Here is a 13281-nt window from a genome sequence, read left to right on the forward strand (position 1 = left end):
TTTAGTCTATTTAAAATTTTGTCGTCTAATTCAGCTCCAGATCAATATATTGTCTGGGGGAAAAAATAATGAAAGGGTTTTAAAGTACATTAACATGCATCAATGATGGTTAGCGATTATATTGATTATATTGATTACTGAGGTGTTACGGGTATCAATCAAAAGTGCAAGCATGCCTCCATTATTACTTCCTACTCTGTTGAGACTGTTTATAGTAACAGTTATAGAGGATGACGATTGATGTACTGTAATGGCGTGTAATGGTGCAATTTGTCACAAATGCATCCCACTTACTCTGCACCTCTGTTTTTGCCTGCAGTGTGTTTTATATCTTTGGTCATTGAAAATCCTCTACCCAAAGACGCTATTTTTACTGAGAGGAAATCATGAATGTAGACATTTGACAGAATATTTCACCTTCAAACAAGAATGTAAGTATGGATTCATGCTTTTATTCCTTTCCTTTCTTCCTTCCTGCCACTTTTTTCTCTTACCCATGCAGCATTCTGCAGTATTATTTAGCGCTCGGAACAAGAGCTTCTGTTTTTACTCATAATTCTGCATGTTCTACTTCAGGGACTTGAGAGCGAGCAGTTTGTCCTCAAATTCAGAGCATGCCGTCCCCAGCAATTACTGATTAGCATGTCTGAGTTTTAGTTATTCAAATGTCTCTTCGAGAAGAAATGATCATGAGTGGTTTATTCTGGCCACCAAACACAAAAGCTGGGATCGTCATAGATTAGAGGTAAGGTTGCCTTATCTAGTAGATTAGCTGGGAGAAGACTTATACATTATGCTGTAAGGAATAAAATACAACTCAGTGGTGTAGTGGTAAGCACTGTTGCCTTGCCCCTTTGGGGTCCGGGTTCGATTCCGGTGTGCATGAAGTTTGCATGTTCTCCTCGTGCTTGGTGGGTTTCCTCCCAAAGACTGAAAGATTAGGCTAATTGGCATTCCAAAATTGCCCGTAGTATGTGTGTGTGCTGTGCGGAGGATTGGTACCTTGTGCAGGATATTCCCCACCTCGTGCCATAGGTTTCCTGGGATAGGCTCTAGGCCCCCCCGCAACCCTATATTCAGGATAAAGCAGTATAGACGATGAGTGAGTAAAATACATCGCGCCATTTTGTTATTAATAATTTGTCCAACACAAAGCAGACCACATCCCAAAATGCTTTGTTCCTCTTATACTACAACAAGTCACCAATGATGAATCTTAATATAATTACTTGTTACGTATAATGTAACATGTATGGCAGTGGACCGCCTTCCAAACATGTTACCTCCTATAATCATTTACTGTATATCATCTATCGATGGGTGTTCATGTCAAACCAGGACTTTCATTATGCAGGATAACAGAACATGGTTATGACTCCCTTTATTTCTCTATATAATTCCCTGCTACACTAATGCACTTCTCTTATATGGCCAAACATATATCATAAATGTAGTTCTTTACACACTAGCCAGGTGAAGAGAAAAGAAATTCCTAAATGTCATGTATTTTTTTTTAAGAATTTTATAAGTGCTTGACAATCCAATCATCAGTAAAGTGTATGTCATTCAAAAAAAGAAATAATAAAACAAACGGAATGGTAAACGTTTCCACAGGAAATGAAAGAATGCTCTGCGTTTTCATATCCAAGCCTGCATGTTCATGTTATAACAGCAAAGTAACTAAATCTGCAACGGGATGTTCAACAAGCAGTTGTCCAAATACTTTTGGCCTATGTTGTTTTAAATCCTCCTAACTTTTGTTTTATAGTGAGTAAGATTTCGATGTTTGATTAATTCTACATTACTAAAGACTTTGCCCCATTAAGGACCCATAGAGAACCTCAAAATGAAAGAACTTGGCACGATTGACCTGAAAGAGAATCGTAAGTGCGCTGTTTGGAACAGGAGACATAATAGGTTTTGTGCGAGTTTAGTAAGTAGAAGTGTTCGATCAGGTGCATAATGTGAAAATAGCTTTGTTCTTAAGGGAGAAGCAACTGACTGTAAGTAAAGGCTGCAAAACACATGATGAGATAATGCGCACAAGTAGACCTATCCCATGAGGGCCAGTGACAGAATACAGACACAGGTGAAGGGGGGCAAGTGCCGAGCTGGTGGCAACCTATTTCTGTACCTACTCTGCTGACCTGTCACCATGGATACCAATACCTCTGAGAGGCAGCGAATTAAGATTTAATGAAAAAAAAGGGAACACACACGTCGTCCCACGCAGAGAGGGACCTTTACCAGACTCGCGGCAGTGTTACTTTGGTTTGTTTGTAATGCAGGGAGACACCCAGGAGGGCTAGAAAAGTTCAACTGGAAGAATGAGAGCACACGAAAAAAAAAAAAAAAAATCAGCAGCTGTTTCACGGTTTCAAGAGTTTAAGGAATAGACATGTTTACTGGGCAAATGTTATCTAGCCAAGTTACAGAGTAAGAACAGTAAAAAAAACTATATACACTGATCAGCCATAATATTAAAACCATTAAGATTCTAACAAAGGCTTTGGCAGCTTTGGCCCTGTGGCTTGGCTCTGCAGTGACTATGGGGGTGTGCTGTGATGTCTAGCACCAGGACATTGACCTTTGGTTGTTGTGGGTTGTGTGGTAGGCCCCCAGAATTGTTGTCCAATGCATCACAGTAGTGTTGAATTAGATTGAGATCTAGGGAGTTTGAAGGACTCGTGGCTGTCTTGGGCTCTTTGTCTGATGGGTAGTGATGGGATCATTTTAGTGACTCTGTTTTTGAGTCATTTAGTTAATTTAATTCTTTTGTTTAGTAATAAAATAAAATGTTCACCTCTCATATCGTCTGGTCCGAATTGTTCGTTCCTTTGCCACATAGACGCTATGCAGTGCTTTACACAGGAAACCGAATTGAGCGGTTCTTCTCATGAGTCTTCTAGTCCGAGTCGTTCGTTCTTTTGAATCCATTGCATTGCATAACGTCTGTGGGAGTCACATGACAAAAGAATGAATGATTCGGACTAGAAAAACTCGAGAGGTGACTACTCATTTCTGTATCCTGTGATTTGTGCTGCATTGTTTTATCTGTGTAATCAGATCCACCAGGCTGGTTTGCCCATGATCCTGTCCCCAGTTTACTGGTATATAACTGATAATCATGGTTAATGTGTTAATGTTATGGCTGATTTAGAGTGTACTACTCAACATAGTCTCCATCACAAGTAATGCATTTGAACCCAACTCTTGAATCCTCTTTGAAAATCCCCTTTGTCACAGTTGATGGTCTCCGAGTGCATGATTTGTCTTCTTGCTGGTTTCTCCTTCTTTAAACTTCTCCATCCGCACATTTCTCGCCATAATTACTCTGTAGCACAGTTGGAGAACATCAACTGCGAGACGTGGAATTTTTAGTGTACTGTACTCACTTAGCTTAAACCAATCCGACCATTCTCTTTTGACCTTTCTCGGTTTTTTTGCACATATATCTGCCAAATACAGAATGTGTTTTGTTGCAGTTTTTGTTTTTTTGCACCATTCTTTGGAAACTCTGTGCTAAAAAAAAAAAAAAAAACATTTTCTGTTCTTCCCACACGTACCACTGCCATAAACCAGCACTTCTGGCACTAACAACCGGCACGGTATTTGATAATGTCAAAGTCAGTGAGATCACATATTCCGTCATTCTGATTTCCAATGTGAATATTAAACTGAAGCTCTTGACCAGAAGCTGCATCCATTGCACTCCTACTATATGACTGACTGATTGGATAATTGCATGAATTCCTATTCAAGTGATCCATGAGTGGATATCAGATATGATTGAAACTGACTATTCTATGTGGTTAAAATATCTCTCACCCAGAACTCTCTGTGCCGATGTTTTCTCTCTCAGGTAAAATCAAGTATTCAGAGCAGGTGTATGACTCCTGTATGGATGCGTTCGACTGCCTTCCGTTGGCCGCTCTCATGAACCAGCAGTTCCTGTGTGTTCACGGTGGCCTGTCCCCAGAAATACACAATTTAGATGACATTAAGAAGGTGCTAAGTCCTTTCAGTTCCACTTCTTTTGCAGTCAGGGGGAACTGGGCAACAGATCATTTAACGTCTTCTTCTTTACTCATCACTATACATCTCTGTGTGGCCTAGTTGGATCGGTTTAAGGAGCCCCCAGCATTCGGGCCCATGTGTGATCTCCTGTGGTCAGACCCCCTGGAGGATTTTGGCAATGAGAAGAGCCAGGAGTACTTCAGCCATAATACAGTCAGAGGCTGCTCCTACTTCTACAGGTAAAAAGAAAAAAACACACACACACACACATTTCTGGGTTTAACAGGCTTTTGTTTAACACACTGTTTCTGGCGTTGTAAACCTGCTTTTGTGATGTGTCGATAAGGATTATGTTTTGTTTGAGTTTGTATGAGTGTGAGGATAAAGAGGTGTGTGTGTGTGTGTGTGTGTGCTGATGGGAGAGACAAAGAGAGACTTCTTTACGATAATTTCTTTTGTTTCAATGTAATTTGTATTCATTTCTCTCATCTCCATTTTCCTTTATGGAGAGAGAGAGAGAGAGAGAGAGCGAGATCAGTCATCATCATCATCATCATCATCATCAGCTATACAGTCTGTCCAGGTTCTGCAGGCTGATAACATTCTCTCTCTCTCTCTCTCTCTCTCTCTCTTTCTCTCTCACTCTTTTTTTCTCTCTCACTGCTCTTCCCACACGTACCACCAGGCCGTGAATATTTCACACTCTCCGCTGAATATCTGATGGAACAATCGAGGGCATGTGTGTCTCCTTGAGGGTATTTGTGTGTTTCCCGGAGGAAAGGGATATCATTTTAAAAATTAATTTTAAAAAAGCTTTGTGTGTTTGAGCAGTAAAGGTTCATGATCCATGAAACGGTCAAAATAATTTCTATATATTACACCACAGCTCTGTTGATTCTTGAAACTGATTAGTTAATTTTCTATACCAGCAGCTGCGACCTTAGTGTAATTTAAAGCAGAAGATTATAGTAATTAGCTATAATGCGCTGTCGTTTCTATTATACTTGGTGGACACTTACAATAAATTTGTTAATATGGTAAAGCTTTAAGTAAAAAGATAAAGACAGAAGTTTATTTAACTTTTATGGAAGTTGTCTCCACTTTATACTGTTCAGGAAGAGAAATTAAGATGGCATGATGCCAGGTTTTTCATTAACTTTTTATTAAAAAGAAAGTAAAAGATGATTTTGAGAGAGCACTTATAGCTGTCCTAATGAAAGTAATAACAGGAACTAAGGTTATCTTGTGGAATTTCCATATCAATCAATATAACTACCCAAATCAGCCATAAACCAGCAGGTGTATTGAATTTTGTTGATTATCACTAATGTACCTGCAAACTGGTGACAGGATCATTGGCACCCAGGCTCATTCATGCCAGCACGATCCAACAGAACTGATGTAAAACAAATAAAAACAGGCCAAAAGTTTGAAGTTGTTGATCCGGCCTTCAATTTCAACAGGTTTCAATCCGACCAAGGTTTCACAGGACAAACAAGCCCAAGCATTAGTATGCCCCCACCCTGCAACCCACAGCACCCAATCGATCCATCGCTAACATCCCGTGCCAGACACCACAGCACACCAGGAGTCCTGCCCTAAGGGGCCAGAGCTACCCAAGGTCAAGGGTTCGATTCCCGTCTCAGTTTGTGTTTACACAATCCGCCCATGCTTGGTGGGTTCCCTTGAACAGTCTAAAGACATGTGGATTAACAGTGTGATGGATTGGCACCTTGTCCAGGATGTACCCAAAGTGTCCTGGGATAGGCTCCAGGCTTCCACGAACCTGTAGAGGATGTATGAAGGAATAAAAATGACTTTATATGATGTACTGTTTTAGAGGAATAATCACTAGCACCCCATGGCATGTTTTATTCCTAATTTAAATAAAGTTTTATGAATTATTAATTCATTCAAAAATTACGAAAAAAAAAGTTGTTTACAACATTTGCAAGTGCAAGTCTATTGAGACTTTTTCTCTTTCCGGAAAATGGACCGCATAAATGCACTTTGCTTGTGGCGTACTCATTTTCACCTTATTTTGAAGTTAGGCATACCGTACATTTGCAGATAAATTTTACACTGAACAAAAAAAATATGTGCTAAACATGATATTACATGCGATAATAATGATACATTTCACACTCGCTTATTGGTTTCGCACTTAAATGGCTTTCTTCCACTCGGTAGACGTTGTGTTGTATCCAGCAGAAAGGAGACGGTCATCGTTTTCATCCTCCATGATTAATGAGATGAACTCATAGTCTGCTAATGTGTGTTTATCTATCACGGTATACGCTGTCTATCTGACTATCTGACTATCTATCATGTCAGAGGCTCATTAATATTAAACCACATTCGTGTAGTAACTTTACAGGATTACGGTTGAGGAATTGTGACAGTCCGGAGATCTACGAATGCGCTTCTGTACACCCACAGACTATCTCGCACTGCAGGAGATCACATCACACACTGCATTACCCCCCTCTTGGACACATTAGAGCCTCTGTGCGCCCACATTCATGTTTTATACATTCGCCTGGTTTAAGGGAAAATCCAATGCAGGCTCATTAAGCATGTGTAGACCTACAAACCATAGTCTTTACACATATCCGGTTTGCAGTTTCACACACTACAGCCCCCTGGAAGTGTGTGTGTGTGTGTGTGTTTAAGCCTCTGAGCTGTGCTTCTTGGTCTGCCATGATGGATGGCTGGCTTCCCACGTTGCACTACTTGAGGGTGGGGAGTATTCTTTCTCTCTCTCTCTCTCTCTCTCTCTCTCTCTGATAGATTGAAGGATGGCTGGTCATGGTAATGTGAAACACACAACCTCAAGAAACTCATTACCACCATCACCTCAAGTGCTGCAGAGACCCAGACTGCACAGTACACAAAAACCCACACCACACATGTATTCATCTGTGGTTCTATCCCTCGTAATCTTGATGTGGATGTGGGTGAGACACAGTGAAGGAATCAGTGCAGCAGTGAGCCAGGAGAAAACTGCAGCAGATTTGGGCCAATCAATTGCAGTGCTTGATTCATCATTAGGTTACTATGCAGAGCCAAAGCCTGTCTTGAGGCCATTTGGACTAATATTCTCTCTTTCTTGCTCTTTCGTTCTCTCTCTCTCTCTTTCTCAAAACAATCATCACTTTCATTACCTTCTATTCCCTGCTCCAGGGAGTGACCAGTCTGCAGTGTGTGTGTGTGTGTGTGTGTGTGTGGATGTGTGTGGGGGTGGCTGCATAAATGTGTGTCCATGTGCATGAGCTGTGTTCATTCTTCACGCCGCAGTAGTGATGCTCCTCTTCCTCATCCAAGGCTGCTTCTGAAGCGCAAACGATGCTCTGTGTATTTCCATTAATCTTGTCTATTATGTAAGAGTCACAGCAGCAGTTTTTCTTCCCCCCTTAATCGCCAGGTTATGAAGAGTCAGCATGAGTCTACAACTGCATTTATGTTTATTAAGGCACAGGTTCTCATCGGATCCTTTCCAGCATGAAAACATTTACAGTACGATCACGGTTTGTTGACTACTACGTACTTAATAATTAAGTGCTGACAATCGATTAAAAAGTTTAATCTATTTAATCACAGATTTACTTGTATAATAAATGTGCAATGTTGAAAAAAAAATGCTGTTATAGGAGGTAACATTATGCAGTTTTATAATATCTTAAACATTACAAGTCTGATTTCCGCCTCTGTGTACATGGAGTTTGCATGTTCTCCTCGTACTTGGGGTTTCGTCCCACAGTCCAAAAACATGCATGCAGATTAGGCTAATTGGTATTCTCAAGTTGTCATTCCCATTATCACACTCGGCCGGGTAACCGTGCAACATTTTATGGGAAGCCATTTGGGTCAAACTTTGTCATATGATTAATTTGCTTTAAAAAAAAAAATCACATGGGTTAAAGCGTTAATATTGATAGCCCTAATAATAATAATACTGGTGTATTAACATTCTTTGCTTGAGATTTCTACCCACTCACACAAACCAGGCAGATTTAGGCCATCAAAAAAGTATATCAAAAGCACTATTCCTAAAGTCTTACTGGGATTCAGGTTGACATTATTTGGATGCATCCCATTCAGTGCAGTGTAAACTACAATTAAAATATGTGCAGGGTCCAAGCGCCGTTGGTAAAAAGCACTTCCAGTAACAAGTTCTTATTACGTGACAGAACACCAGAGATCCAATCATCATTAGAAATTAGATTACAGGTTAGTACAATGATGTGGAACATTAAATTATGCTTGATTGGACAGCTATTTGAACTTATTCCTAGCTCCTGTGATCAAACATAGCTAATCAAAATCTTGAGCATGCCTTTCAGCGTTCATGCAAATTCATGTAATCAAGTGAGGAGTTACGCGACAGCAGTCTGAGTTACCCACCTTACAGGGGATGTTTGGAAATGTGGTATGTACTTTATCTAAAAAAAAAAAACGCTTAAAATTATTGTGGTTTAAAATCTACTGAGCAAAGCAGGGTGTGGGGACAGTTGCCTTTAATAACAGTAAGCCAAAACTGGAACAGTCTGGTGCGCGACTGGAGATCTCGGTAGTGTGGAGGTCAGTGGCCTTGGGCTCTTTACCTTCCAGGCTCTGTGCATGGCAAGCTATGTTACATTAGGTGTACTGGTGCCTTTGTATCATGACCAGCATTAACTTTTTCCATTAACTTATATCCCACTATGACTGGTCTCAGGGGACCGATATCATTTATAAAAGTTAATATTAAATTAGCGTAGCTGTTCATTGTCTAAGTTTACTATAATTTTAACTTTGAAAGTTTTGCACTGGCATATCTTGATACTTGAATATCTGCTTCAATATATACTGTAGGTACATCCTGGACGGTATGCCAATTCATCAAAGAGCACACACACACAATACAGGCAATTTCGGTCCACCAGTTACCACAATTTCCTTGTCTTTAGGAGGAAAACAGAGTGCCCAGAAGAAACACATCAAGCACGGGTAGAACATGTAAACTCCATGCCCACAGACAGGAGTTAAACCCAGACCCTGGAGGTGCAAGGCAACAGTGCTAATCACTAAGCCACCATGCCGCCGATAGATTAGGTTATACTGAATATAATAATAAATAATTAGAGTACTATATATTGATATATCATATCCAAGTAATAATTCAAGTTTATATTATAAAACAAAATGACGTGAACATTTTACACATACTCCTTGTGTATCTTTTTTGTATTTTGGGGGGTAAACCCTATAGGCAGAGAGATCCCTTTATACAACTTAAAATATACATGTGGTACCACATAACATTAAAACATTTTATACAAGTTTCATCTTATTGCTATAAAAGTTTGAAAGTAACAGGATTAACTGGTGCAGCATAACCTTGGGAAGTATTAGCTGAGTCACCTAGCTAGCTAACAACTTACTAGCTAGGCAGGTTTCTGCACCAGCATTACCTAAATAACATTTAAGCAATGTTATAATTAAAAGTGTTCATTTTTAATTGCTAACATTTAAGTAATGTTATAATTAAGTGTTTATTTCTAATTGCTAACATTTAAGTAATGTTATAATTAAAAGTGTTTATTTTAAATTACCTAGCTACCAAGTTGTTAGCTAGCTAGTTCACTCTACTAATACTCCCCAAGGTTATGCTGCACCAGTTATCTTGTAAATATTGTAAAAACTGGCTGTATATTGGTTATAGTCAGCCACATGCATCATACTGAGTTAGCTAAGCATGTCTCCTTTTAGTCCACCAGTAACCCACAATGAAGTTAACTGAGTGCTGTTGTCAGCACACTGTAGTCTGTTAGGTTGACAACCACGTCCTCCACTATCTTACTGCATCCCACAGGGCTGTATGTTTAGTCCTCTTCTCTACTCTCTTCATCCACGACTGCATAATGGTTCATGACTCAAGCTCCATAATCAAGTTTGCAGATAAAACCATATAAGCCTAATCATCTATGAGTTTAGAATTAAATTAGATTATTTATTTCTTGGTACAAGAGTTATATACACAATACATTTAGTACACTATAGGTGAAAAAAAAATCGGTGATGTGGGTTTAAAAAAAAAAAAGCTGTGAAAATAAATTTAATGCTAAGCTACTTTACGTAGGATACCTGAGAATGTTTGTTTCCGCAGTGGCGGCTTCAATAGCACATCCTCTTTAGGTTATCTGGGTCTCCAATATGTGTATGCTTTCAGATGTTCGTATTATGTTGTGTCACTGGACTCCTACAGAGTGGCACCTTACCTCAGCAGTGTGCCATTTTTATTTGATCATTTCATTGATCTGTGCAGTGCTTAGGATTCCCGTGACGGTTTTCTACACCACAGTTATGCGAGTCTTTAAAGAGACATCTTTGAGAAGGAAGGAAGGCGTGTGTGCGCCACGACGCCAAATGGCCTAAATAATGCTTTACTCAGCAGTAGCGTATAATGTGTGTGAGAGATCGAGAGGGATCGCTAAGGAATGAAAGAAAGACCAGAGGGAGGGAGGGAGGGAAAGGGAGCAAGGCCCACACTGCGGCCAGAAGCAGCGTCAACACAGCTCTGCGATCTATCCCACAATCCCCTGGGGCTTTGCAGTGTGGTGTTGCCATGACGACCCACTCCTCCAGCCCAAATTGGAGCGAGCAAGACAGTGAGTAAGAAGGAGACAGAGACAGAGGAAGCACTGATTTGTCTAGGATAGCAGTAGTATCGCGATGGGGTTGCCACTCGTTAGCAGATGCTGTAGCTCAAAGCAGAGTGCTAGAAAGGACTTTTTCACGTTGGCTTCCTGGTGTAGAACCTGCTTTTCTCCAAGCTGCTGCGTTTCTCACTTGCACACAAAGGAGGAAATCTGGCTGTAGGCTACACACAAGCCACAGGACGAGCTCCTCTCCATTAGATCATACTGCACGCTCCATTAGCTCTTGACAGGGCAGAATTATGTGCACTCTCCATGGCGAACCCGCATTTTATTATGTAAAGGTCTAAAAACTCACAGTTTAACCCCAAAACATTGCACATATGTTCACAATAGATATTGACCATAACATCTGGCACACTTTGTAATAATTATAACAAAAGCATGTGAGCAATCTGCAGGGTCTATTGTGTGTGTGTGTGTGTGTGTGAAGACATTTCAAGCATTAAGCTATAATATAACTGTCAGCATATGTATAATTATTTGTGTGTTCCTTCTGTGCTTGTGTCATGTGCTACTGGATGTGTTCGTTGTGTTTAAAGAAGATTCCTCCTTTACTATTCGTGATTTATTGATAGCGCCCAAATCGGATCCATCGTGTACATTTTTTGGTATAGCGGTAACAGCAGGATTTAGGTTTGCTTTCAGTGCTACCACTAAATCTGACGCAAAAATGTCTATGTAGATGAGGAACATTTTGGTGGAGAATTATGTTTCAGCTCTCGCTTCGCCTTTACTTTAAATACATATAAAACTTAATGATGAAATGTGATGCTACAGTAGCTAGCAAAATCAGTGAGCGAATAGTTACTGTAGTTTATGCTTGGTGTCTGTTTTTTCCCCCTAGTTGCTTAGCAACGTTGATGTCAAATCTTTTAATCACCACTAAAACACTCTCTATATGTCTTGAGCAAAGAGTAAAATTTAGAACCTAGCCGGTATCTTACACCTATTCTGAAGTGCGGGTTAGATTTTTGTTCTTTTTGCATTTTGAAGAATTTAAATCTCCCACAACTGTATACAATAACAGCACTGTATAGAAATTATGTTTGCCCGGGGGGGCCATTATGATTAAAGTAGCAGATCCTATACAAGACCGTGAATTAAGGAAATCAAGGCCAAGTCAATATCAAGTGCAAAGGAAAGTGAAACTAAGTCAAGATCAACACCGAAACATATCAAATCCTTTACTTCCGTTTTGTCTATGCCAAATTTTGTAATTCTTTAATTACCAGAAATACTATCTTTCTGGAAATTATGGGCATTGGTGGCCAGCCATGTGGAAGGCCTGGGTTCAATTCCTCCCCAAGCCCTAACCACTGGATGCAGTGCCGGTCCCAAGCCCGAATAAAATGGGAGGGTCGCTTTAAGAAGGGCATCCGACGTAAAACCTTTGGCAAGTTGTGTGAGGAAGACCGACAACAACTATCTTTCTGGAAACCTTTCTAAAAAATACATATTGAGATATGGACATGGCGTGTTTATATTGGAGAGCGGTTAAACCCTGAGTAATGTGTGTGACGTGAGGAACTGTCAGACTTCAGCAGATCATGCTGACAGTGCTGATATTTCTACCTCTGGATTTTGTCCGGTGTTTTCACACCCCTACTGGAAACTTGTCCACACGTTACAGTGCTCCTGCTGACTGCAGCCTAAACTACATGCATGCTCTTTCTGTTTCTCATTCTGCCTTACAGTTATCCAGCAGTGTGTGAGTTCCTACAGAATAATAATTTGCTATCAGTCATCCGAGCACATGAAGCACAAGATGCAGGGTATGTATGCAGACACATTCTGACTCACTCACACACACACACACCTTTCCTCAATCTATGATTATTTTCATTCATTTGGTGACTAGTCCCCCCTGGCATCTTGCCACTCTATCTTTGGTTTGGTGTGGTCTGTTTTGTCACAGATACCGGATGTACAGGAAGAGTCAGACCACCGGCTTCCCGTCCCTCATCACCATCTTTTCCGCACCAAACTACCTTGATGTTTACAACAACAAAGGTGGATGGAACTAGCATTTCTCAGTTTCTCAGATTCTATTCGACATTCTATTGAATCTATAAAGTGCTAGAAACACCAAGTCGGAGCAAGTTGTCTGGATAATATTGACAAATCTGACTGCAGTCGATGTGTTGTATGTGTGTGTGTGTGCATGTAGTGTTATCTACAATAAACAGAGTAGGATGGAGGAGATGTGTGGGTGGGAGAGGCTGTCAGCTTCACTGACTCCATCCATGTGGCTTTATTTCTCCTGATGGAACAGGGTCAGTAGCTCAGGCGTCAGAAGAGGCCATCTAGTGGATATTTCTTACAGTACAACATACACACACTTATATTCATAGAACTGTCAGGGACAGAGATGTTAACATGTTCCTGTAATTAATACTGTACTCAACATGTTCTATGTCTGTATTTAGCATTAGTAATAAATGATATGTATTGCAGTATGGTAGCTTAATGATCAGCAGTCACCTCGCACCTTCAGGATTTGGGGTTTGTAACTCACATCCCTCACGCTCCAAAGATATGTTGTTGGTTGATTTATGTTTCGAAA

The 13281-nt window shown here is 40.3% G+C and overlaps 1 protein-coding gene across 2 annotated transcripts in view; it reads left to right on the top strand.

Moving 5' to 3' along the window:
- ppp3ca (protein phosphatase 3, catalytic subunit, alpha isozyme) overlaps positions 1-13281 on the top strand; it is a 61109-nt gene that overhangs the window by 41888 nt on the left and 5940 nt on the right. For both annotated transcript variants that reach the window (XM_053479183.1, XM_053479184.1), the window contains exons 4-8: positions 320-431; positions 3863-4008; positions 4117-4256; positions 12413-12490; positions 12634-12728. In XM_053479183.1, the coding sequence (XP_053335158.1) occupies positions 320-431; positions 3863-4008; positions 4117-4256; positions 12413-12490; positions 12634-12728 (571 nt within the window). The remainder of the gene's footprint in view (positions 1-319; positions 432-3862; positions 4009-4116; positions 4257-12412; positions 12491-12633; positions 12729-13281) is intronic.

The sequence above is a fragment of the Clarias gariepinus genome, chromosome 19 (genome assembly GCF_024256425.1).
Source record: "Clarias gariepinus isolate MV-2021 ecotype Netherlands chromosome 19, CGAR_prim_01v2, whole genome shotgun sequence".
NCBI lineage: Eukaryota > Metazoa > Chordata > Actinopteri > Siluriformes > Clariidae > Clarias > Clarias gariepinus.